The sequence below is a fragment of the Melospiza georgiana genome, chromosome 17 (assembly GCF_028018845.1).
Source record: "Melospiza georgiana isolate bMelGeo1 chromosome 17, bMelGeo1.pri, whole genome shotgun sequence".
NCBI lineage: Eukaryota > Metazoa > Chordata > Aves > Passeriformes > Passerellidae > Melospiza > Melospiza georgiana.
The window spans coordinates 11,516,798-11,544,134 of NC_080446.1; the positions used below are offsets into that span (position 1 = coordinate 11,516,798).

At 41.3% G+C, this 27,337-nt stretch overlaps 1 protein-coding gene across 5 annotated transcripts in view; it reads right to left on the minus strand.

Moving 5' to 3' along the window:
- Positions 1–27,337, minus strand: part of PTPRT (protein tyrosine phosphatase receptor type T) — a 491,783-nt gene that overhangs the window by 282,058 nt on the left and 182,388 nt on the right. For all 5 annotated transcript variants that reach the window (XM_058036502.1, XM_058036501.1, XM_058036499.1 and 2 more), the window contains exons 3-6: positions 21,684–21,955; positions 16,944–17,025; positions 13,394–13,509; positions 10,546–10,720 (exon numbers count right to left, since the gene is read on the minus strand). In XM_058036502.1, the coding sequence (XP_057892485.1) occupies positions 10,546–10,720; positions 13,394–13,509; positions 16,944–17,025; positions 21,684–21,955 (645 nt within the window). The remainder of the gene's footprint in view (positions 1–10,545; positions 10,721–13,393; positions 13,510–16,943; positions 17,026–21,683; positions 21,956–27,337) is intronic.

Sequence of the window (27,337 nt, forward strand, 5' to 3'; positions counted from 1 at the left end):
AATAATTTCTTTAGACAGGGGTTTTGTGTATCTTGGCACCAGAGCAGAGCACAAGCACAGAATCACAGAAGGGTTTGGGTTGGAAGGGACCTTAAAATTCACCTCATTTCAACACCCTGCCATGGCAGGGACACCTTCCACTGTCCCAGGCTGCTCCCAGCCCTGTCCAGCCTGGCCTTGGGCACTGCCAGGGATCCAGGGGCAGCCACAGCTGCTCTGGGCACCCTGTGCCAGGGCCTCAGCACATTCTGAGTAAAGAATTTCATCCCAGCATCTAATCTAAATCTCTTCCCTTATAGTTTTAAACCATTCCTGCTCACCTTGTAATAGTGCAGCTGTTCAACAGGCAGTGTGGACTTTTGGGAGCTAGAAAACATCATATCATGGGTTTTTCTTCTCAAATTCCCAGGCCAATTCATAAAATGGTTGCAGGGCTTCCTGTAACCATCACTCTGTTGCTCAGTAGGTTTCTGGTCTTAGATCTAAAGCACCTTTAAAAGTCACAAAAAAACAGGACAGGGGTGATGGGGAGGGTGTGACCTGTAGCAATCTCCCAGTACCAGAGGAAGAATTTGCCATGGCAGAAAATCAGCACATCAGAGCAAAGCTGGAAAGCAGTGCAACAGGTTTGGGGGGTGGTTCTATGAGACGAGTATTTCATCAGCTTGCAGCTAGAATGGATACTGGGAAATGATTTGCTTTGAAAAAATGAATCATTCTTCAGTTGGGTAGAGATGGAAAAGGAGGGCTGCAACATCTCCACTCCAAACTGCAGTTCTGGCTATTCCCTGGTCTCACAATTAAAATTAACAAACTTCCAAGTGACCATGCTTTCCTTAACACTGCAACAGGCTCTTCAATCTCTTCATTCAGACAGGACAAATGCAAACATCACCATCAGCTGCTCCCTGGAGCTCAGTTCCACTGGCTCAGAAAGCAAACCAGCTCAGCATTCAGAGCTAAATGCTATGCAAACATTAAAAATCCCATTCGCCTGAATTCCTGACACAAACTCCTGCAATGGTCTCAGCACCACTCACAGACTCCAAAACCCTCTACCAGCTCCCAGACTGGAAGCTAAGAAGATTCTGGAGCTTACCCCATCATCAGTCAAGTCGTTACAGAGCTCCATCATTTATTTCCTCATAAACTTTCAACCTTTTTTACCTCAGGATTAGAGGCTCAGCTTGCAAATGCCAACTCTAAAACCAGCAGAGGAGTTTAACCTTGCAGAGTCTGTAGTGGTGTGTTGGAAGGAGGGAGAAGAGTGTGGGTGGCACCAGACCTGCAATCTCTAAAGAGATTGTTTAAGGAAGGGTTAAACCTCACCACAATCCAAAGTCCTCCAAGATGCACAAAACAAAAGAAATCTGAGTTCAGTAAGTCAGGGCAATATAAAGAAACAACAAATGATTTTAACTGTTTTATATCTTGCCTTGCAGTACGCTTAAAAGCAATAAAAATAAACTCTGGGCGCGTGTTTCACACATCCTAAGGAACCCAACCGTGCACTTTGCAGACTCACAGGATGCTGCCAGCAAAAAATGAAAGCAAATCAAAGCAAAGACAGCTGGGAATTCATCAGCACCTGGCTCAGGGCAGAAGTTGTCCCTTCCTCCTTAGTTCAGTGTCCTACAGCAAATGCAGGATTTTGCACAAAGCCTGTTAGCTGCAGGAATTACTGCATGGCTGAAAGAGATCAATATTTGAGCTTCTTTAGCACCTGGTGCTGCAAAATTTTTAAAAGTTCTAATAACCACATTGGCTTTAGGTATTTGCATCTACAGAGATAGTTTTCTCTTTTCTTTGGAAATTTTTGGTTTCTCCCACACACATGGGATCAACAGGTCTCACTGTATTGCAAATATACCCCTTTTTTTGCAGGTTTATCATTAAAGATTCTCATACTAACAATCATCCATTCTTACTAAGAAAAACATTACTTTTTTAGTGTTTTGTTTTTTGGGATCTTTTCCTGCTGCAAAAGAAATAGATTTTGGTGCAAAAGGAGTATCCTTGCCCTGCTGAGCTAACAGCTCATGCTCAACAATTACACCCCATGAGTGCCCAAATCTGCCTGAACCATCCCAGAATCTTCACCAACATCCACAAATGGTGACAATTCAAGGGAGTTTTCTTGAATGGAAAGCAGTCAACAGCAGTTTAACCACAGGGTGGATAAATTAGGAACAGCTTTAGATCCTTTTTTTCAGGAGAAGCCCATTAATAACTCCCCTATAATACAGCAGGCAGAAGAAGGATGAGCAGAGGAGAGTTAACAATGAATGTGACTCATCTCTCGTGGTAAGTCTTAAGTTCAGTCATAAGCTAATAAAAAAAAAGTGTAATTTTGAATTGTAATGTCAGGTGAGGATCATTAACAATCAATTTGCATGAAAATCTGCACTTTAAAAAGGAACAAAGAATGAAAAGCTGCCAGGTTTGTTTGATAATGGACATATCTGGTGGCCATTCCCTGCAAGGACAATTCCAGGTAGCAAAGGCACAGGGCTGTGTTCTTGGTATTTTGTGTTCTTGGTATTTTATATTATTTTCTGAGCATCAACAGTCCTAAGTTAATTTCTGTGCAGTTGCCTTAAACCTACTTAATAATTCTAACTAGAAACTAAAAGGTTTGCATGTATATAATGTATTTAGCAGTGTGGTAGGAGAGCAATTATCATTTCCCAGGTTTAGAAACAAGGTCGAGTTTAAACCCTGAGCACTCCCTGCTCATCTTACAGAGGAACACAAAAAAAAGGCTGCTGAGGAGAGAAACAAAAATTTGGGGAAAATATAGATTTAATTGATAATACATTATTAGTTTATGAACTTGTCTTGTACCCCTTGTGGCTTAGTATTCCTCCTGAATATGTTTGTTTACACCCTATTGATTAATATAAACAAGAGAAACCAGGAAACATATTCTGGACCATTACTGCAGGTCTCTGTGACACTGGATGCAAAACTGACAACTGGATCCTTTCTATAAACTGCACATTTATCACTCCTTAAGGAAATGGCTTCATTTCCCAGCTCTGTTTTAGGAGTCAAACATAAAGAAAGGGAAATATTTCCTTTTGAGAGGACACATGTTTCATACTACTGAACATCTACAATACAACAGCTTTGTCTTCCATCTCCCTCATTGGCTTCACAGATACTAAGTTGGATGGAAAGAAGAGAAACTGGAGTGCTTGTAATCTCTTTGCCTCCTCCTTTCCTAGCACACACCCACCCCATGATTAAAACTGAGTTAAAGCAACAGCTACTGAGCTGCACTGAATTAAACAGAGCAGTGACAAGTTCAGGTAATTACCAGCCAACACCAACAAAGGGATTGTTACATTCCCTACAGCACTATGACTGCAGAGAAATAAAGGAAGAAGTGGCTTTTTCAGACATTCTATTAATGACAGAGCCACTCTCCTTCATTCAGATATTTCACAGGCAGCACAACCCTCACAAAGAGCCTGGGTGCACCTCCCAGTCTGGGTGTAGTGCTCAGAGCTGCATCATGTCCTGATTAAGGGCAAATTTGGGAGAAAGCCTCCAAAGGGGCCCCTCCAGAAAGCAAACCCACACAGCCTCTGCCCACAACCGGTTTGGGAAGGATTCCTCGGAGAGAAGTGGAAAGAACCTGTTTATTTAACAGGCACAGCACCCCCTGCACACACAATGAACAATACCGGGTGACACCACTCTGTCACTGCTCTGACAAAGATGACAGATTCAGAAAGTCTCTCTGGGGGTGCTCGCTCTGTTCTCAGTCCCTCCTGTGCTGGGGCAGCTGCAGCCACAAGGTGCAAACTCTCCGTGTTCCCAGGGCCCAGTCTGGAGCAGCTTTGCGTGGTCCCAAAAAAAGGGAAAGGAAAAACAGTCCAGGGAAAAATTTGGACTGCTTAGCTAAACTAACTAATGAGCAGGAGCAAAAAGCAAGAGCAAAGCAGGAGCAAAGCAAAAAGCCAAGCCAAAAGCAAAAGCAGCACCATGTACTGCCCCATCTCTGTGTCCCACCAGCCGTGGGGGAGCGGCTGATAACAAAACAAAACTTTCACTCTTCAGAGCCAGTCTTGAAGGCACGGAACATGATATCCAGCATGAACAGAACACACAACTGGGGATACAAGCATCATAACCTCACCCTAGTGTTGGGGAAGATGAAACAGGAAAGCCATATAGATATGATTATCTGGCAAAAGATTTTGAGAATATGGAACCTATAAGTGAGATTGAAATGAAAGCAAGCTTTGAGATCCCTCAGTTACTGAACAACTGGAAAACAATGGCATGGCCAGCTGAAGGTGATCCCCTTTTGATGGAACAACACCCTCTGCTTGCAGACAGGCCCAAGGGTCAGAGCAGACCCCACAGCTTGGCAGAAGGGCCCAAAGAGGAGTTTTTAGGGTTTAAAATGTAACACAGTGTGGTAATGTAATGATTCTTATAGGCTGTATGGAAATGCTGTAGGATTTGTGTATTGTACTAGATTGGTTAGTGAGAATCAGAATATTCAACACAGAAGATTTATTGTATTGGAACGGGAACTTTGCTCTCTTGCCTCTTACCTCTTACCCCTTTTACTCTCTTATGCTTTTACTCTCCCCCTCTCATCCTCTCTCCCCCTCTCCTCTCTCCCCCTGCTCTGAGCTGTGTCTGGCAGCTCCCAGCAGGGCCCTGCCCCCAGGCCCTTTGCAATAAACCCCAAGTTCCAGCCCTGGCTGCAGAGATCTCTCCTGTCCGTCTGTCCCCACTGTCTTACCCCCGATGCTCCTGCACCCTAGGACAAGCATCAGGTGTTTTAGCAGATCTGTACCCAGCTTCTGACAGCACAGCACTGTGAACACTGGCTGTACTTGTATAAACTGGGAGAAAAGAGGCAAAGAGAGAGCAGCAGCCCAAGGGAACCTCATTATCAGTGTCCTGACACTGCTGGGAGCTCCAGCCAGGGACTGACTCCTGCTCACAAGCTGAGAGCTTTGAGGGCCTTGATCAATGGGCAGAACTCAGGCAGATAAATTTAAAGGTGCCCAGAAACTTCTGTGATCTGGATGAACCTGATAAATTCAGATAGGAATCTTCACAGCTGCTTATTAATGCACATGGAAAAAATGCTTTTTTTAACAGTAAAATCTAAACCAGACATGACAGAGCTGAGCTTGTCTCCCAAAGAGTTCTAAAGGACAGAGGGGCATGGTCTTCCAGCCAGCCTGATGGCAAAAGAGGACAGTTCCAATACAGAACCTGCTTTTCATGTCCACACCTCATCTCCTGGGTGAAGTATGGGGACTTGAGCATCACCAGCAGAGCTTATGTTACCCCATGATAGCAAGGGGGCAATATTTGGCAATATTTTACCCCATTTGTCCATTTTAATGAGCACATTTGGCATTAATATCTCAGGGTATAGAGCTATCTGTGTTTCAGGCATGAAAATATAAAAACTCCAAAAAAACTAACCAATACATAAAATATTTAAAGGGTCTTTTCATATTCATCCATAACAGCTGCATAGGAAGTGAAAAACTTTGAAGTTAGTCTCCTCAATGATTACATGGAACTCTCTTTTCATCCCAGGAACACATTCCAGAGTGTGTTACACACAAATGAATCACACACTTCCATGCCCACACTGAACTTTGTGTTTGCAAGGAAATCAGTGGAGAGCCTGATGTGACATTTGTAGAACCAGCTCCAGCCCAGGATCAGCCTCAGCTCAAAAACAAAGATGTTTTTATTTCTTATGATTTTAAAGCTCCAGAAAATTCTTTTTCCTCATAGGACTTCCTGCTGTTGAATATTTAACTGAAACTATTTTGGAGTCAACTCCAGTAATAAATACTGAGACAGCAAAATACCTGTAGAGCTTTTCCTTGATGAGTCTGTCTTAAAACTGTAAATCTGAAAATTTCAAAGTGTATTTCATACTGGAGAAGCTTCCATATACGGATTTATTTAAATAGATAATTATTTATCATGTTTTTCACACTTGAATATCTCAACTCCAACAATTTGACAGGTTTTGTTGATTTAGTTCATTTTTTAGTGCTTCTGTCTATGTTGTTTTCCTTAGTTTTGTGGTTTGGGGTTAGTTTTATTTTGTAAATTCTGGTGCCTGCTTTTAGGAAGAGACTCAATCACTGGAGCAGATTTCAGCGTGTACCTGGTGAGTCAATAAACAGATGGTGGAATTGCAGTGATGAGCATCACACCAGAAGAGACCCAGAGAGAGAATGATAAACAACTGTGACAAGGAGCCCACCTCTCCCTCTGGTGTCACTCAAGGCATCAGCTCCTCCTGTGACTGATAAAAGCCTGATAAAAGCGCAAGTGAGCTGTCCCAAATACCACAGTGATGACAGAAAGCCTCTCAGGTGAGAGGCAGGTTATTTTTCCAGCCAAACACTTCGAAAATCCACTAAGACAAAACTGAAGAGAGCTGGAACATCCCCTTGGAGGTCTGTGGAGAGGCCGAGGCTCAAGAGGCTCCTCCTGACCCTGCAGCAGCAGAACAGACCCTACAAAAATGCCAGGAGCCTTAAAAGGATGTTAAGGTAGCAACAGGTACCAAGAAACTAATTTTGAGAGGCTTCTGGAGAGTGAAAAACTCAGAACAACCGGCTGATAAAAATAGGATATAGATGCTGTAATAGTCCCTCTTTATCAGCTCTACTCGGATTCCTGTCATATAGTGAGTGATTAATTTGGGCATCCAGAGTACCTGAAAGGGATCAAGGAATAAAAAACCAACAGCAAACACTCCTCCATACACCCCCACAGAGTTTAAAATGTTATCCACAGCCTTACCTAATGTGACAAGTGTCCTGGAAGGACACCAGCATTAATACAGACCTTAAATGATAACATTCTAGCCAATTTCCACAGCATTTTAAACAATCTTTGTACAAGCAAGGCCCACATTTTGCTCAGAATACCAGGAACTGCCACGCAGCTTTGACTTTAAAGAAAATTACAGGCAGGAAATGTTCCATTCAGGTGTGAGCAGTGTAGTGAGACACAGAATCTCTGGGCTTTTTTTTAAAGTGCCCTGTACAAAATTGTATTAAATTACTATATGTGCACCAGTGAGAGAGAAGAAATAGAGATGAGCTATTTCCACTGGAGCACCAAAGGATGGCAAGGGGGGCAGATGGAAATGATAGGTTTTTCTGGCCTGCCTATTATGATTGGAGAGTGCAAAGAGAAGAATAAATGTATTGTCATTTATTCAAGCCAGAAGACAGAGAAGCATTAGCACATACTGCAAATAGCTGCCTAGAGAACAGCATTTTCACAGGATTACAAATGTATCTCCTGCCACTAAACATACTGGAATAATTTGGAACTAATACTGTTATATTCTTTTGTATAAAATTGCCAGTAATTTCTTTTCAATAATACATTGCTCTTAGTGAAGCTGTCCACAGACAATCAAGGTGGTGTGTTTAATTTCATTGATCATTCCATGTGCTGAAACAGGTATTTACTGCCCAGTTTGGGGTTTAGGAGTATCCACATTTCAAAGTAAAACTTCTCTTTTGATATCTACCAAACTTTTTCATTCAAATTGAGAAATGTAAAGTACTTTCTGTTCTATATACTCCAATAAAGCTTCTTATGAATGGGGAAGCAAACAGATCTTTCAATTAAAATCTTCAATTAAAACAAAATTTTAAATCTTAATCTTTTTTGAAGAAACACCCTGTGATTTTATGTTCCTCTGATCCAGAGAAAGCACGTGAGAAGCAGAGATTTAGCTTGGATTTAGCAGGTTTAGGAGCAGGACTATCAATTGAGCAAAACCTCAATTACAGGCTAATTGAATGTATGCTCAAGTACATTATTACAATTCAATAATCATCTCTTCAGAATTAAACAATTCCAATTTGCTTTCATTTCCGCCCGTGCACATGCATTACAAAATTGCTATTATTCACACTAAAATTAGTCAGGCTGGTTGGAATCCCAGTGTGTCACAGGGTGGCATCAAACTGACCTCAAATGAACCACTTAACCTCACCTGCTTCCTAATCAGGGATGAGGAGCAGGATGGGACCTTCCCACAACAATTTGATCCTGTTCAAGTTCCTTCCAGGTGGGTGCATTGCTGAGCAACCCAGCAATGAAGCCATCAGCATCTTTCCTGCTGGACATCAGGTTTTAATTTATTCTTCTATTTTTTTTTCCCTGTTTGTATCAACAAACATGAAGTTCTCAAGCTGCACCAAGGGAAATACAGGTTGGAGATTGGGAAAAAGTTTTTCATGGAAAGAGTGATAAAGTTTTGGAATGTTCTGCCCGGGGGGGTGGTGCAGTCCCCATCCCTGGGTGTGTTTAACAAAGCCTGGATGTGGCACTGGGTGCCAGGGTTTGGGTGAGGGGTTGGGGCTGGGTTGGACTCGATGATCTTGGAGGTCTCTTCCAACCTGGTCATTCTGGGAATTCTGTGAATTCCAGGCACCTAACTGAGCCTGGACTGCTCTGACAGCTGCTTGCCCTGGAATCTGCCTTCCCTCTGTTTAGCTGTGGTGCAATCCTAGGTTTGCCACTCCTGGCAGCTCAATCCCCTTTTAATCTTGAATTAATTCCTCCAGATTTGAGCAAGATACAAGATCACTGGGTGGGAATGAAAAGCACTTGGCATCCAGCACAAGCATTCTCCTCCTGATCTGTGTGGTCCAAACATCTGTACCACACAACACTCCAAGGCATAGCAAAGGCAACTGATCACCAAAGGACAGAGCAGCTGGCAGAAAGCAGCACAGTGGACAACCTGATCTCATTTCTACAGCTGCCCTCTGTCCTCATACCCTCCGTTTAGATTAGGAAATCACATCCTGTGAACAGACCCAGACTTCAAATTCCTCTTACCCCAAACACAGAGTACCTCAGGAACAACTCAGCCACTTTCTGAACTCACCACCTAAGAGTCAGTGAGCACTCCAGTGCTGCAAATCAAGGCAGATTTAAAAAATAAATATATAAGAACCCAGCATAGGGGATAACACTTCGCCACCTGCCTCAGGAAGGTGAGATTAAGACACCCCTTGCATGTGTCAGGCTCTTGAATCACAGTAATTAACATGGCTAAAATCCAAACACCCTTCAAGAACTACTGATGCTTTTATTCTGGACTTCAGGGTGTCAGCAGAATCAATCCCAGCATTTACTGCCAGCAGCCCTGAACAGTCTCTGCTGACATGCAAGGCTCCACCACAAGATTATTTCTGCCTGATAAAATACTGGAAAGGAAAGCAGCTTGTGAAGCTGACTGACAGCCAAACTATTCAGCTGACTATAGCAAAAGCCTCCACAGCCACCATATTCTACTACAAAACTTCCCAAAGAGGGCTTTGTCCAAAGCTTAAATTCAAATACCAGAGATACCAACTTAAACTCATGTCACTTTCACCCTTTTTCCTTATTTTAACACAAATGAAAAGAGGTCCAACAGAATGCCAGTTTTTATAGACAGTTATCTGTAGTACTTTCTGGGGTCCCCAGGACGAAGGAGGAATTGATGAATCTGATTCCATGTTCTTAGAAGGCTGATATGATATATGATATTATATCATGCTATATTATATAGTTATATATATATATAAAATTGTGAGATATTATATAATTATATATACTATATATATTGTACATATATTATATATATAAATATATATATTATTGTGCTATATTACAAAATTATACATATATATATATATATATATTATATATTGTGCTGTAATAAACTATCCTAAAGAATAGAGAAAAGATACTTACAAAAGGCTTAACAAGATACTAATGAAAAACTTGTGACTCTCTCCAGAGCCTCGACACAGCTGGCTGTGATTGGTCATTAAGTTAAAACAATTCACATGAAAATTATAAAATCACAAGCTTTTTATATATATTACTGTGCTATATTGTATAATTATATATATGTGTGTTATTATATATATTATATATTGTATATATATATTATTTTATACGTTGTATTATATTATATAAAATATATATTATATTATATTATATTACATTATATTATATTATATTACATTATATTATATTATATTATATTATATTATATTATATTATATTATATTATATTATATTATATTATATTATATTATATTATATTATATTATATTATATTATATTATATTATATTATATTATATTATATTATATTATATTATATATTGTGCTATACTAAAAATATACTAAAGAATAGACAAAGAATACTGACAAAAGGCTTAACAAGATACTAATGAAAACTTGTGACTCTCTCCAGAGCCTCGACACACCTGGCTGTGATTGAAAACAATTCACATGAAACCAATAAAATAATAACCAGCTGGTAAACAATGTCCAAACCGCATTCCAAAGAGCAAAACACAGGAGAAGCGAATCAGTAATTACTGCCTTCATTTTTCTTTGATGTTTTTCAGCTTTCCAGGAAGAAGAAATCCTGGGCAGAGAGATTTTTTCAGAAAATATGCCAGTGACAGGGAGGAACCACTCCTTGTGCATGAGGATGGTTTGCTGCTCCTACCTTTGACGATGAGCTCGGCGTAGTTGGAGACGCCGGAGCCGCCGTCAGAGCGGATGACGCAGCGGTACTTGCTGATGCTGCGCTGCGACGTGTCGGCCACGCTCACCGTGGCTGAGAAACGCCTGTGGTTGACCACTCGAGTGACCATCAGGGCTGTGTCCCTCCCGTTCCACTGCTGCAGGGGCAGAGAGAAATAATGCCATCATGGAGACAGGGAGGATAGGTGTTGGCGTATCTGTGTGTGAGTCACTCCTTGGGGTGATTAACGTGGTCAGAGTTCCGCGTTCACGTTGCTGGGAGAGGTTTTGGAGAAGCATGGCTTTTCAAGGGCAAAATACAGCCATTCCCTCAGAAAACCCACAGGGCTGTCTGAGCTTGGCCCTAAATATAAGGGTGATGAGGCCCTGGCACAGGGTGCCCAGAGCAGCTGTGGCTGCCCCTGGATCCCTGGCAGTGTCCAAGGCCAGGTTGGACAGGGATAGCAACCTGGGATAGTTGAAGGTCCTTGCCCATGGCAGGATGGGACTGGATGAGTTTTAAGGTCCCTTTCAAACCCAAAACTGTGATTCTATTATATATTTAAGTTCGCATTTCTGTTTAATAGTTGAGATATATCTGGGCTTTTGGTGTGTCCTAAGGATACAAAGAGAATAAAGTTTCCGGAGGGAACCCCTATGAGGGGCAGGACACTGAGGACACTTGGCTTGGTCAGAGTAGGAACTCTGTGACAGGGACAGGACCCAGGGAATGGCTGGAGCTATGTCAGAGGGGTTTAGGTTGGGTATCAAGGAAAGGCTCTTCCCCAGAGGGTGCTGGCACTGCCCAGGCTGCCCAGGGAATGGGCACGGCCCCGAGGCTGCCAGAGCTCCAGGAGCTGCCAGGGGTGCCCAGGGTGGGGCTGTTGGGGTGTCTGTGCAGGGCTGGGGCTGCCCTGGCTGATCCTGGGGGTCCCTCCCAGATCAGGACATTCTCTGACTCAAAGATTAGTTCCTGCAAAGGCTGCAGAGGAGCAGCTCTCACTGCCACTCTGCACTTCCACCCCGTGTAATTAGAGGCCCGGCTTGGATGAGAAAACACAACAGCTGAAGGCTTTGTGTTCACCTCCAAACACTACAAATGAACAGATTCTGTAAATTTGGCCTTTTCAGATGCAAAACACTGATTCTGGACCAATTTAAATAAATTGGTTGGATGAGCAGACATCCTTGTATATCTAACATTCCCCAATAAACCTCTCTACCAATGCCAGACCACATTTTTCCAACTGGAAAAGGGACAGACGAAGAATTAGCCAGAAATTGTTCTCTACAGTATAAACACCTCGACTTGCTCATTTGTCCAGTTTATTAGGAATTTCAAAGAAAAGCACATTGCTGTTTTGGCAGTTTTCACTAAACATTTTTAGGGGTGTTTCCAAGGCTATTTTCATTAAATGTTGCAGTTTCAGAGAATGGAAAGCAGGTTTTCATTAACAATAGCAATTCTTTCCTTTCCAACTCTGCTTCTCACAGGGAAATGTTCATATTGCTGTAGGTCAGAATTGTTTTTACACACATGTAATTGTAACTGGGGAAATATTTTAATGAAAGAACCAAACAAAGATAAGTCAAAAATATATCTCAGTGGGTGCTAGACGTATGCCACAGGTAAATAAATTAAGGTTAAAAATGTAATTTTTAGAAGAACAGCTGTGATGAGAGTATAGTTACTGAGCATAAAATCATTTTAATATAATGCCAACTACATGTATCACCAACTTAAGCCTTTTTCCCAGTACTATTTTTAGTTTTTATGATTAGATAAGCCAATTCCTTGATTTAAGCTAGATTTGAAAATGTTATTTTTAAATTTTATTAAAATGCCTGAAGTCAATTATAAAATTAGATAAAATCTGGTAATTATTTGACTACAAAGGCCCTTCCTGTCTGCCCCAGATGCTACAACTATGGGGTGATCAAACCTCAGTCACATCATTCCAAGCTGAGAATAAAACTTTTGGACTGGCTTTAGTGTTCTCCAAATTATCTTGGCCTTGCGTACATACAACAAGAATCCTCTTGACTTGTTTAGGAGTTGAACATTTAGGAATTCAATGATTTTAAAAGCTTCTGGAATGGTGATGCTGGGAGTGTATACATTAGAAAAATTCAAGGGGAAGGAGAAGTTATTGTGTCCTTCACTGGGACACACACACTCCATGTGCTGATGTTGGGGTTGGTGTCAATTCTAACACTGACAATGAATTCCCAAGGTTTTTGATGCACCCACCAGAAGAGCAGGACCCAGACATGTTTCATCAGTAGACTGCAAATAAAACATCCAGGGAGGGAATGTTTTAGTCTTTCAGTGAGTGACTAAAAGGAACAAGACCAAATCAGTTGTCAGTGCAGCCAAGGGAAAGTGGGAGCAAGAAGAACTGACTGCAAACTGGGTTTGCCTATTTTAACCACTCAGATAAGTAATTTCAGACCTTGGAGATTTCCTTCTTAAAAAATATCAATTGACTCCAGGCTGAACAGTTTTAGGGTGAAAGGAAAGCAGATGGCACAATAAAGCAGAAGAGAACTATTCCACTTCCTCTCCCTTCTGCTTTATGGCTGAGTGTTAACAGGTACATGGGCATTTGTTTGAAACCAGAATTTTGCTGTCACTGGCCATTTTTTCCTTTTTCTGTCTCCTAATTCCATACTTTATAACCTCAAACTCTCACTTATAAGCATTTTATGGCAGCTCTTCAAAGGATCGTGATGAAAACCTTTTGCTTCACCACCAATCTTTCTCCAGCTATTCATTTCACTTGCAAAAGCAAAGAAAGCCCCAAATGAACCACAAAAAGCCATTGCTTTACCTGGAGCCAGAGCTTGTCGTGCTGTGACCACTTTCCCCCGGCGATGCACTGGAAGGTGGCGTTCTGCCCCACGTTCACCTCCACGTTCTGCAGCCGCAGGAAATGCGGGGCTTTTCCTGACAAAAGAGGCACAGGATTGTAGCCATGGTATTTTCTGAAAAATCCTTTCCTTAAGATTTTTTCCTCCTGAGAAGCTGAGAGGCCTCAGGAACAAAATGTAAACAATGATTATCTGCTGCTGTGGAATGCAACAGGTGCATCTGGGATTGGTCTCATGTGGTTGTTTTTAATTAATGGCCAATTACAGTCAGCTGGCTTGGACAGAAAGTCCAAGCCACAAACCTTTGTTATCATTCTTTCTTATTCTATTCTTAGCTAGCCTCCTGATGAAATCCTTTCTTCTATTCTTTTAGTATAGTTTTGATATAATATATGTCATAAAATAATAAATCAGCCTTCTGAAACATGGAGTCAGATCCTTGTCTCTTCCCTCATCCTGGGACCCCTGAGAACACCACCACAGAGGATGGCAAGGGTAGAGCCAGGCAGGAACCACCCCTGCTGCACCCACCCAAGCACCCAGCAAAGCCTTTGCAAAAGTGGCTTTGCAAAACAAAGCTGCCCTTGGGTCTTGAACTGCTCCCTGTAGGGAGAAGTGGTGACGGAGCTGGGAAAAGGTGGCCTGGCACCTCTGAAAATACAGATTTGGATCAAATCACAAGTTCATGGTCACTGGCACAATTTCTTATTGCCTGCTATAAAGAGTAATTGAGTCATCTCTTTTCTTCACAAAACTATGTTTCTAAAAAGGTCAAAAAAAGTCAAATGCTTTTGTGCTTGTCAAGCATGACTGACCTAAACCCCATTTTCACAGGAGTTTTTTATTCTTTTTCTTTTCTTGACTATCAAATATGTCCTAGACCTTTAGAATAATGCTTCATCAATATCAAATCAGATATTAAATGAAATATTCATTTAACTGACAGTATTGTATCACTGGCTTAGTTTAAGATCACTGATATCAATGTTTTGCTGACACTAAATTCAGCATTAGTTCAAAATTAAACCAGTGATATTAAAAATGCAGACATTGAGGTTTTATCACAAAGAAACTAGATGAGAGGATTATCTTTTTGATGAAATATCAGACTAAGTTAGGTCTCTATTAAACTAAAAGAATAAACAAGATTACAGCAGCAAATGCAACACCTTTAAGTGAACTATTTTCTTGCAGAAAAAGGTTTGTGCATCATTTGAAAAATTTTAGTATGATACTCTGAAAACACACCTAAAAAGGTCAGTGTTTTTCAACAATATCTGCACATTTTCTAGTATGATTAGACCCTGAAATACATCCTTTCAGAGGACAATATAACCTCTCTTTGGTTGGAGCAAACAGCTTTAAAGGGAAGTGGGCATCTGTGGCCGTGCATGGCTGAAACTTGATGTACGAGTGTTTGACACATGAGCAGAGAACACATGTTCATACACCATGTCAAATGTTTTTATCTGCTCCTGTGCCCCATCCAGCACAGCTCACTGACAGCTCCCGAAGGACAGGCACTCTGCGCCGTCCTGCTTTCTGGGCAGCAGGGGTTTGCATCAAGCATTGCTGGGAAACTCCCTCGGGGTGACATTCAGAACATTCTACAGAATATTTCAGGATAATTCTAATATTTGTGCCTCTAGCCTAAAGTGTGCAGCTGTAAGTCAGCTACAAATACAAAGCTGTGGAGTCCCACCAATGCCAACATTCTGGTCCTTGGGTGTGCCCAACTTCTGGAGCAAGATGTGCTGTGATGGCAAGGACTCATTCCCACACAGCCAAGGAGCTTTTAGCATAAGAAAAATGGATATTCCAGTGTATTGCTTCACAGGACAAAGGAAAACAAGAGGCAGCACCAGCAATACATTTATTTTTCTGTATTACTGTGTCATTAGGGGCATTTCACTGCTTTTTGCTGACTGGTTTGCCGGCCTTTGTCATGTGTGAAGGTAAAGCCAAAATGAAGAAATAAGACCAATGATTTCAGTAACCTCCAGGGCCACCAGGATCTTCACTGCCCCCGTGTTTTGATTTCCAACAATTGTAAAAGGAATCTGAGGGGCAAAGGCTGTGCAAGGGAAGGGAACACATGGGTGGTGTTCACCCTGGTGACTGACACTGCAGAGCAGCAAAAGCAGCACTGGGAACCAGACAGGAGCAGCATTTACAGACCCTGCAGAGAACTTCAGCTTGCAATGGGCTCTGTATGCTGGGGGTTGTAAACAGATTGAAAAAAAACCCAACCAACCAACTCTGTCTCAAACATTTTGTTGCTGAGTCACCAAGAGTGCATTTAATTTTAACAAGGACCTGTATATACTTGAAGAAATGGATTCAAAATCAGTTTACCTAATTAAGCAGGGATACAACACAGCATCCTGCCTGCCTGCTTTAAATCCCATCATTTTCTTGTTGAGGCTCTGCCCCAGGGTTTGTTTAGTGGCCTCTATCCCAGTGAAGGGACCAGCAATCACCCATCACACTGAGCATTTGGGGATTTGTCTGGATGCTGCCAGATATCAGCAACATCTGGTTAATACAGACTGTAAGTATTCCTTAATGAAGTAAATGCACCCAAAGGCCTGAGCAACGAGCACATGGTAAATACAAATATAATTTACTTAAGCAGCAATTAAGCATACTGCAGTTATCAGAAATGTCCTGTTAAACTTGAGCAGAACCATGTCTGTCACATTGAAAGGCAGATGTTCTTTGACATTCTGATCACAGCAAAAACAGTTTATTTCACTCCATCTATAAGATCCATCATTTTTTGTGAGCAGCTGTCACTGACTCACTGAAACCATGAGCCAGAAAAAGGGGGCTGTTAAAAAAGATCTTTACATGGACCTGTACATTACATCCATAAAATGTACAAAGTCCCCAAGCCCCACTAGAGGTGGGTAAAGGAACCAAATGAGGTCAGGCTCAAAGACTGAGGCACAATGTTTTTTAAACATAAAAAAGTAAATAAATCTCAGCTTATTGTTGTGTCTGCAAAAGAAGAAATGCAGCACTAACATTTTTGAATAGTGTAATGAACCTGAATTTGTTTCTATTCCTGTATAAATGCAGTGTCTGAATAAGATTAATTTTTAATCTCTGCACAGCTTTCTGAGCAGATCTAATACATTGAAACCAACCAACCTTTGGGACAGGCCTCTTACCAAGGAAACACTGAAACAATTTGTTTGGTTGTTCTTTTCTAAAGGTATTATGAGAAGCATTTTAGATTGTTTTCTACAGCAGTAAGATTAAGAAACAATAAAACCATCAGTTTATTAGCAAGTAAAGAAGAGAGAATTCCACTAGCCATAAACTGAGAGCAGCTTTGCCTTTTGTACAATTTGCAAAAATAGAAAATTAAGCAAGGCTGACTGTCCTTAGGGGTCTTGGAGGGAGACAAGACATTTTAGTGGTGATCCAACTGGGTAAATCTCTCCTTTAGACACAAACTGTGGCCTACAACATGCTGGTACAGTCAGAAAAATAAAGAGTGCTCACTGCAGGGATGGGCGAGGACTCTGACTTCATCCACAGCTATGTACCCAGGGTGTCCTTTCAAAGAGACAGACTCAAATATCACCTGAAATACAAAAGAAAAGAAAATTCTGAGAAAGAACATTTGCATCAGTAATTTCAGCAGTCACCACATTCTTCTGTTATTCCAAGTCTGAGTCATTCAAGGCATTTTATTAACAATGGAGGGATACCAGGGCAATTCAGTGTGTGAATGCAACACCAAATCTGTTGGGGAAGCAAAACAAAGGATTAGAGCAACATTCAATAGGATTAAAGACAGCTCTGTGCATCTCTGATTTGGAAAAGCAATAAGTGTCCTGGGTATATGCACACACCTATATTCTCTTAAGCACCAGTCCAAGAACATTAAGTGGAAGAAAAAAATTGATATCTTGCTCTCAGTATGCCTTGGAAAATTGGACAAAGCACTACAGGAGTCAGAATTATCTTCCTGAATCAGTGTCAATGCATTCTAGTCATTTGTAACTTCTAAAATTCACTACTAGAACACTTAAAAAGAGTAAAGAATACTTAAACAGAGTTAACTGTTTAAAACTGGTGTTCAGCAGCTCTTTTTGTTCTAAATAAGAGCTGGCATTCTCAGCCTGTCACTGTTCAGCCTCTTCTTTATCTCCTTCATCAAAAGATTTAATACAGTAAAAGGTTCAACTGTCCAAATATTGCTGTGGATGAAAAGTGACCAGAATTGCTGATGTTCATTTTGCTTTGCATTTGGGCTTCCAGAACATGGTTTCTTATGTTTTCATGACTTCCTAAGATCTCTTCCCCCAATTTAAAACACAGTCAGATGTGAGATCTCCTGAAATACATCCATAAGGAAAAAAAGGCATAAAAACAGGCAAAGACAAGTTAAGAAAAGCTCAGGTGCTAATAATATGCAGAACCAAAGTTCTCCTCCAGAGGGGACTGGACAACAATTAGGCTGCCCAGGAAATACTAGGAAGAAGCAAGCCACTGGAAGATAAAGTAATCCAAAAACTATTAGCAAGTGTTTTGTGTTATCAAGGTCCTTGATAGAATTTTTAGAGTATAAGAGTATAAAATAGGAGTCTTTAGTATGGACATTATAATTACTTTAGCAATTAAATATCATTCATTATAAAAATTACATTTACTGGGAAGGTCATGCAAGGCTCTACTGCAACTCCCTTCAGACCTGAATTCAAGTGCAACATTTCAGCTACAAAATCTTATTTTGGTTTTACAGTTGTGAAAAGTCATAAGCCACAACAAACTAATTCTCAATTATCTGCAAGTCAAGAACTTGATAAATTCTCAAAGGCACTGGCATCAGGTATAAGTGGATGGCAAAAGTAAGCACCAACACATAGAGAATTGGCTTTGGTTAATTACCAACATGTTCAGGGTCTCTAATACAGCACAGTCTGACTTAATAATAACCAACTCAGCCTCTAAAAAATCCCCATCCACTGGTGCAGAATCCACTGAGTAGAGCACTCCTCTCAATTCAAGCAATATTGTTTGACTATTTTCTTCTGTTCTGCTTTACACTCAGATATTCCCAGTCCTTTCCCAGTTCAAACTTACACATTATTGTCTTTTTGTGTATTTTGAAGTATCTCATCTCTATCAAAGTGAGAAGCATGGAAGCACCTGGGCATTCCTGAAAACTGGGAATTGAGCCCCAGCATGGGGAAAGGCAGGAATAAATGTTTATGGGGCCCATTTCTGCAAATCTCATGCTCAGTGTCCCTCATGTCCTTTTCAATTCAGTTGGAAATGCAGCATGATGGTTGAGACAGGCAATGCTTTGCAATTAATAATGTTTTGCATTTAAAGGACTCCACAGAAATTAATAAAGCTGACAATACAAAGCATCACTCTTCAAAAAAGCATTCTTAAATGCTCCTGAGGTCTGCAAACACAAAGTCATTTCATGTTTCCCTCCCCCTGAACAAGCCCCCGTTGCAGCTGTGATTTACCAACAATGTCTGTGTTAGCAGCCTAGCCCAGCTCATCTGTTGTGCTACAACACTTTTCTCCAGGCATGGATCAATAACATTCCTTGCTATACATCACAAAAACACCTTCCTGGCAGGCTCTAGTGCTGCCCTTGGTGCATTCTGGGACCGAGTTCATCCTCATGGCAAGCAGTAATTCAAGATTACACGTATTACCTTTCTCCAAGAACCATTAGAGCTTTTTCTCGCTACGCTGGAAAACATTTGCAGGCTGAGAATCCAAGTACAAGTAACTCCAGGGTAGACATGATAAATCTCCCCACGTTTTTCTGTCTCGGCTAAGTGCTTCTGCAGCCAGATGACTCCTATGACCCTTGCACAGACCTCAAACACAACCTCTGGCAGCTGCTTTGGATCCCAGTTTTCCACTAGCCACATCTCCAAAGTTCAAAGTACTTGACAAAGCCTCAGACCAGGGCAGAAAGCTTCAGATTGTTCGGCCTGGCTGAATTTTTGGTGCACATCCCAGTCCAGGATGGTGTGGTTTCTGTGCATTAGGAGGATAATTGACATTTTGCCTGATGCAGAGTTCAGTATTTAGGGAAAATGTTGGTTTTGCATGATCTTCTCAAAATACAGAACAGGCTGTCAGGCTTCTTGTGTGCAGAGAGGTCTCCAAGAATGCAATTTTGATTTAAAGCTGACAAAGAAATAGCAAGTGTGAGGGTGCAGAGGCCCTGGCACAGGGTGCCCAGAGCAGCTGGGGCTGCCCCTGGATCCCTGGCAGTGCCCAAGGCCAGGCTGGACAGGGCTGGGAGCACCTGGGACAGTGGGAGGTGTCCCTGCCATGGCAGGGATGGAATGTAATGATCTTTGGGGTCCCTTCCAACCCAAGCCCTGCCAGGATTTTATTAAATAACACTGCAATGGCACATTCTAGATCATGAGTGTGAAAAACAATTCACTTCTCAAGCAGCAACACACTCAGGTTTTGTCATCTTCCCACCTCTGGACTTATTTAGTCAGAAGTGTTACTTTAGGCTGGCAAATACCAATAATTTTCCTCTTCAATTTTTCAAGCTTCAAGTTCTCTTTTTTTCCTTTTTACTTTTTCTTAAACCTTGCTTAAATGTAGAAACTCACTGGACTACCAACAAAGGGATTCATAAAACCAGAGGCTGAAACCAGTCTACTAGACCCCCATAATATCCAGGAAACATCTCAAATTTTAAAAGCTATGCTTAAGGAACCAAAATACAAGGATGACCAGAAGGAAACATCACTCTCACTCATCACAAATTTAAAAAGAATCCCCTTGCATTTCTGGGAAGGAACTACTCCTGGGCAGGTACTGCTGCCTTCCAATCCATTCAGTTTTGTGCTTCAGTAGAAAATTCTTGTTTGATTTAAAGGATTCTTTTGCTCAAGAAAAGCAAACTTGACCTGCCAAAGTACTTGTAAAAGACCTAAGTGAGGCTCAGGAAGCCTCCTATTGATATATCTGAGAGCAGGATCCCTCTTAGTGTGAGATCAGACTGCCTTTTGCAGGTTTTTCAAGCAGCGATTTTCTGGGTGAAAGATCATTTCTGTTATCTCTGTGGAGCACCAAGGATGAAGCAAATTCTGCTTCATGCCCGGGATCATGTTAATATGAATGGAGTAGGAGCACTCCAGTGTGCCTTCAGAGCAGTCACAAGTTGTGCACTGCCCTTAAAACACCATTTTCCACACATTTGCATCTCTTTATCCTTCCCTCTCGCCCGCCTGGTGCACTCTGTGGATTCCGCTGGTATCCACAACTCTTTCAGAGGCAGAACATTAAAGCATCTTCCTCCAGCTCAGATTTTACAGACCTCCTACCCAGTTATTAGAAGCAAGAAAAAGAGAGGCTTTTCTACCTGCTGGTTTTTATACACAGACTATTTGCTGCCTTTTCATAGTTCATTCTATCCTGGTGCCTGTTTCACTCATGGCTTTTATTAGTATCACATGGACATCAAATCTCCTGCAAGGTTTAGGATGCAATTACCTCCTAGGCTTTTTTTTTTTTTTTTTGGTGTGTGTCTTGAATATAAAACAAGACAAAAGTACCCCTTCAACCACTAAAAAGCAGTATGTGAGTCCATGATGTGTGAACAATCTAACTGAAATTAAAACAATGGCTGCAAAGTTGCCACATGAATTTTGAAGCAGACAACTAATAAGTTGGTGTAAAACTAATATAACTAAAAAATGGTGTAGCCATTAAATTCCTTAGCTTTGTCCTTGTATAAAAAAAAGTTATCTTCTGACAGAATAAATAAAGATGTGCTAGAAAGAGGAGGAGCTGAGGATCTAGTGAAGAATATCTACAAATGATATGGTACAAGAATTTATTAGTACCTCATGTCCTTACACCCCTTGTATGGGCACAAGATGCAAAGTCAAGTCCAAAAATGTTCCTTCTTATGGAACCAAGGTCCAAAATTAATCCAGGGAGATTTATACAAAGTATAGATATATATCTAGAAACTGTTTTGTTTGCAGTCACACAGTGCCACAGAAAGTGCCAATGCAAGTAGCAATTTCACCACAAGTGGCTCTTGTCAATAATTGCCTCCCATCCATCAGTGTGGCCTGCCAAAAACTAAAAAAAAAAGTGAGGAGGAAAGAAATAGTCAAGCTGCCTATATATCCACTATAGGTGAATTTATTCTGAGAGGAAAATTCATGGAGGGAGGTGTCGATTTTCAAAACTAACGAAGGGGAGAGAGAGGGGAAAAATATCACAAACCCCTACCTGGTAGAAATGTGGCCAGAAGGTGCTGATGGCCAGCTCAGCCTTCACCCAGCCCTCAGTCACCACTCCTGACACGTTCCAGATGGGGTTGCCCTGGGGGCCCCCGTTGACCTTGACGTAGACGTTGAGGGAGCCGGGGCTGGAGCGGTCGCGGCTGGACAGGTAATAGTGGAAATCAATGCAGTGGGTGTCATTCTCCTTCAGAGTGGGCAGCAGCAGGTGAGCTTTCTGCCCTGATGCTCTCCCAGAGCTGTTCACCATCATGAAGGAGCCTGCAGAGCAAAGGGAAAAGAGAACAGAGAGGGTTTGGTTGGAAAATTCCCTTTTACCACCCACAAAACAAACCTTCCTCTAAAGGAAGCAGCTGTTTGAAGCTAGTTGTTAGGGAGAGAAAGGATATTAATATTGCAGGGTATATAGACCAGTAGATTCAGGGCTAGCTAGAACCACTTTAATTAAATAACTTGCAAATCAAAATAGAAATGATGGGTTGCTTGTATTATTTTATCACCTTGTGATCACACAGTCGCTCTAAACAAAAGCACGTTCCCACTTCAAGCAACAGCCAGGTTCTCCTGCTGCACACTGTGCCCCAAAGGCACATTCAATAACAGGTAAAAAGTGACAGGATGAGAGGAAACAGCCTCAAGTTGCACCAGGGAAAGTTTAGATTGGATATTAGGGGAAAAATCTTCATAGGAAGTGTTGGAAAGCACTGGAATGGACTGAGGAGCAACTATCCCTGGAAGTTTTCAAGAAATGTGTGTATATGGTGCTTGAGGATGTGGTTTAGTGGTGAGCATGGTGGTTTGGTTGATGGTTGATTTGATTATCTATAAAAGTAATTTCCGACCTTAACAATTCTATGATTCAACACAAAAACTACAACAGAGCAAGCTCTCAGCGGATATTTGCCTGCATCAACCAATACCCTTAATTCCAGTCCATATTTGTGAACCCTGGCACCTGAATATTTGAAGGTCATGTTAAGAAAACCCCAATTTTCAGAGCCAACCAAGTGAGGGATGTCGTCAGAACAGCAACACCTTTACTTGTAATAATGCAACAGGACAATAATTCATGTGGGAGGGAAGGGTAGGCTGAATTTAGGGAGGGAAATGTATATTGAGGCAATTTATGAGTTTGTTAACCTGGAAGTCAGCATCATATTAACTGTGGCACTCAATGTTGAACTCACATTTGGATTCATCAAGCAGTTATTTTATAGCACATTGTGTCTCCACTCATCTCCTCACAGATGCATCAAGGTGACAAATGTCAGCAATAAGGGAGAACATGATGAGAGTTATTTGATTCAATTCTGGTTACAGGATCTCCTTTATGTGGGTGCAGACACTCACACTCAGAACTAAAGAAAACACTGGGATGGGGAAGGGGGAATCTGTGTGTCAGCAGCCAGGCATGATAATTTTTAATCAAACACAGCCCTCTTGACACTCCTGGCTCTGACGCTGCTGCCAAGCCACACTGCAGATGTGTTTGTGTGCTGGCCTCTTGCAGTTCACAGAAGACTGAGTTTGAAAAGCCCTGCCTCACTTCTGACCTATTGACTTTCCCTTTTCCTCACCATAGCACGTGACTCAGATGAGCCAGGCAAACATTTGGATCAATTCTGTGCTGTGAACAGTCATATATTATGAATTTGTAACAGCTACAAGCAACTTTCTCTTAGAAAATTTTTCCCCCTGTGTTTATATGATATATGTTCATTTCGTAAAGGAACAACAGGAGGAAGTCAATTTAAAAAAAAATAAATTATTAAAGTCACACACTGTAAAGACCTTGGAAAATTCCAGGGCAATGCAAGCACAGATGGGGAAGAGGAAGAGACTCTAACAAAATTTATAGGCAAGATGGTCTCTGGCAATGCTGCCTTTCAGTGGAAATGAAGGAAAAACAAAAAACAAAAAAACAAAAAACAAAACAAAACAAAACAAAAACAAAAAAAAAACAAAAACAAAAACCAAAATGGTCTCAAGTCAAGAAATTCCAGATTCTCAGAAAGAACTTGGAGAAATGTTAAGAGCTGAATCCAAACTTTCTGGTTTTGGTCTAAAAATTAAGATCCTGACAAATGTCCATTGCTGATGTAACTCTGCCCCCAGTCAACCATAAAATACTCTTCTTCAGCATGCAATGTATACACACTACTCTTAAAAACCTACTCAAATAAACTTTTGAGGGACAAACTTTCGAAACTTGGGTTCAGCTCCTAAGAGCTGAGAACATTTATAATCAGCAAGCAGAGATGCCAGCAGGCCTGGAGAGGCAGCACAGGCTGTCAGCTGAGGGAGCAGCCTGGGAACCTGACCCAGCCAGGCTTGGGCAGGCTGAGTGGGACACCCAGATCCACCAGGGCTGGAGCTGTGACACCCAGATCCTCCCTCTGCTCTGCAGCCAGGATGGCAGAGCTGGAGGGTTCACCTGGAGAAGAGAAGGTTCCACAGAGACCTTAGAGCACTGTCCAGTGCCTAAAGGGGCTCCAGGAGAGCTGGAGAGGGACATGGGACAAGGGATGGAGGGATAAGAGGGAATGGCTTTAAGGTGAAGGAGGGGAGATTTAGATTGGAAATTGGGCAGGAATTGTTCCCTGTGAGGGTGCTGAGGCCCTGGCACAGGGTGCCCAGAGCAGCTGTGGCTGCCCCTGGATCCCTGGCAGTGTCCAAGGCCAGGCTGGACAGGGCTTGGAGCACCCTGGGACAGTGGGAGGTGCCCCAGGGACTGAATTGCCTTTAAGGTCCCTCCCAACCCACTGTGGGATTCCAGGATCTCTGCCAGTACAGAGTTGCAAGAACTGCTCTTCTGCAGAGAATTTGGGAGGGAAGACCATGGAAAACCACAGAGTAAGGGTGGCAAGGTCTGCAGGAGTCCAACAGCTGCTGTGAAAGGCTCTGCCTGAGGCTTTTCACTGAAGTACAGTGCAGACAAGTTCTCCATGTGCCAGATCCCACCCCGGGGGAGGCAGGTGCAGCCCAGAATCACTCCAAGGACAGCAGAGCCCCTGAACATTCACAACGGTTTGACCAAGTGCCCCCACACTGGGGAGACACCCAGGAAAAGGGATTTTTACACCATAATTGATTGCACAGCATTCCACTTCTGGTCATGCCTCTCAACTTTTCTCTTTTTACTTTGGATAGTATGTAGATTATCCTGCCCTACAGAACTGCTCTCATCTGTGCTGTGTCTAACACAATGCAGCCCTGAACTGCACTGGGGGAGGGAAGTGCTTCAATGACAGCAAAAGTTAGGGAGTATTTCACTTTTACAGATCCTTATATAAAAATAACAAGCTTTCCTCTGGGAGAAAAAACATCAGCTTTTTTATAAAAAAGTTCCATGCAATAATTACAATTTTATTTTTTGCCACCCACAAAATAATGAATCACAAGCTATTCATGGCCTTTTGTGCAAGTGCTGACAGTTCTGGGGAGAGTGGGGAACCTGAATCCAGCAACTGACAACACCAACAAGAAAAATATCTATCCACCTAAAAACACGTATCAAAATAATTCGTCTTAATTACCAAAAAAAAAATCTTGCAAACAATTGTCATGGATAAATTATTCCCAGCTTTCTATTTATAACATTTGATTTTGTTTAATACAATATGTGTAGAGATACAGGAGGAAATCCTATAAGAAACACAACTTTATCAAGTCCTGATAAGAGGTATTATTTTATGACAATGGAAAAGATGAAAAATATCCACTTACAGAGCCATCTCTGCCAGAGAAAATAACTCACACCTTGTTTAAAGGGATTTGGGATTTGTTCCCTAGGAACTCTACCACAGTTCCTTTCTTTCTGCAGAGATTGGAGTGGCAGCTTCCCCACAAACCCTTCCCTGGGATACCCCAGGCACAGCTCACCCCACAGGATCCAGACAAAAACCTCAAGCCTGGCCATCCTAGGGGCTGAAAACTTGTGATTCTATCAGGGTAATCACTGAGATAAATAATATATGAATATTTTAAAAAAATTATATATATGTTTATATATATATATATATATATATATATATGTATATATAAAAATATACATATATATTTTATATATATGTATGTTTTATATATATAAATTATATTTATATTTATATTTATAGATATACATATATATAATTTTATATAAATATATAAATATAATATTTGATATAAAAGTCAACTGTGAATAAATTATACCCAATATCCTATAAATTGACTCCAAATAGACTTTTTTTCTTTTTTTTTTTCCTTTTTCTTTTTATAGTGTGAATTTGAACATGTATCCTGTCTCCAGGACTTTCACAAAGTTGCTCTTCATGCTCCAAGATCAACAGATGAGATCCACTCTCCTATTTACAAATTTCCAAATTTGTCTATGGAACTTGTGTGGGCAAGATCCATCACTTAGGAGCAGGTGAGAGATCATGCAAACAGCTCCCACCAGGAGAAAATAAATAAAAGACAAGCCAGCCTTTTAAAGACAAATGTGATTTTCCTCATTATCCTTAATGAAAATTGACATATTGTGATTTAGGGTCTGACAGCCTTCTTTAGGCTGAGCACAGAGCTGGAGCTGATGGGACTTATTCTCAATTTATAGGCCTATGTGTGCAAATAAAAGAGATACCATCTGCTTTAGCACCAACAAATCACTTGTCACAGTTTCGACTCATACAAAGGACTAAGGAATGAGTTAACATGTCACAAACGGAAATTATTGACTAATAGATGACTGAAAGCCTCCTGAATGTCTCCAGGCAAGAGTATGAATAAAACAAAAGGTATCTTGGAGAAACTCTTGTTTAGACTGTTGCATATCCAACTGGGGGAAAAAAGAAACTAAAATATTATTGAGTTTCATTGTTTTGTTTACTTCCTTACAAAGTTCAAGTTTCCAATACTACACTAAACTGAAAAAAAATGAAACTTGGAGGAAAAATTATCTATGCTGGATAAAAGTTCTTTTTTATGTTCATTTGACAGAAAAGTATAAGCTCGTTCAAGCAAATTGAGCATAAGGTCAATTAAACATGGTGTTCTTGGATCAACAGGTTAAATTAATTAATATCTTGCTGGTTTTATCCTGACTATGTAAAAATGAATGTTTTATGCTCACATCAGTCAGAAGCAAGAAGGACAGGGAGACTGTAAATAAATTCATTTTCAAAAATCCTTTCCAACGGCAGCAACATAAAACGCCACTCTCTCCTAGTTATTAAACATACCACTGAAAATTGGGGAATTAAACCATGAAGTGCTCTCTAGATGGCCATAAATTTCAATTTTTCCCCTGCTTGGTGGATAATGATGCCTTGATAAGCGTCCTATTATTGATGCATCTGCAGCCCAGCTCCCGTTTGCGGAGCCGAAACGCCGCTCTGCAGCAGATGGTGGCTATTGTGTTTACACATCAGCACTTTATGTTTGCCTTCTCTCACGTCTGCAGTAAAGAGAAGGCTGTAATTGAGTTTTTAATGGCTTTGCACATTGTTCATTAAGTTTACACGAGTGTGCTCTGACAAATGGCAGCTGAAGGAACGCGGAGCCGCCGGCAGCGCCCGGCAGACCTTGGCTGGTGCTGTCTCACTGCTGGCTTTGAAGAGCTGGGCTGCTTCAAAAGTCAAATTACAGCAACCAGGAAAGACTTGA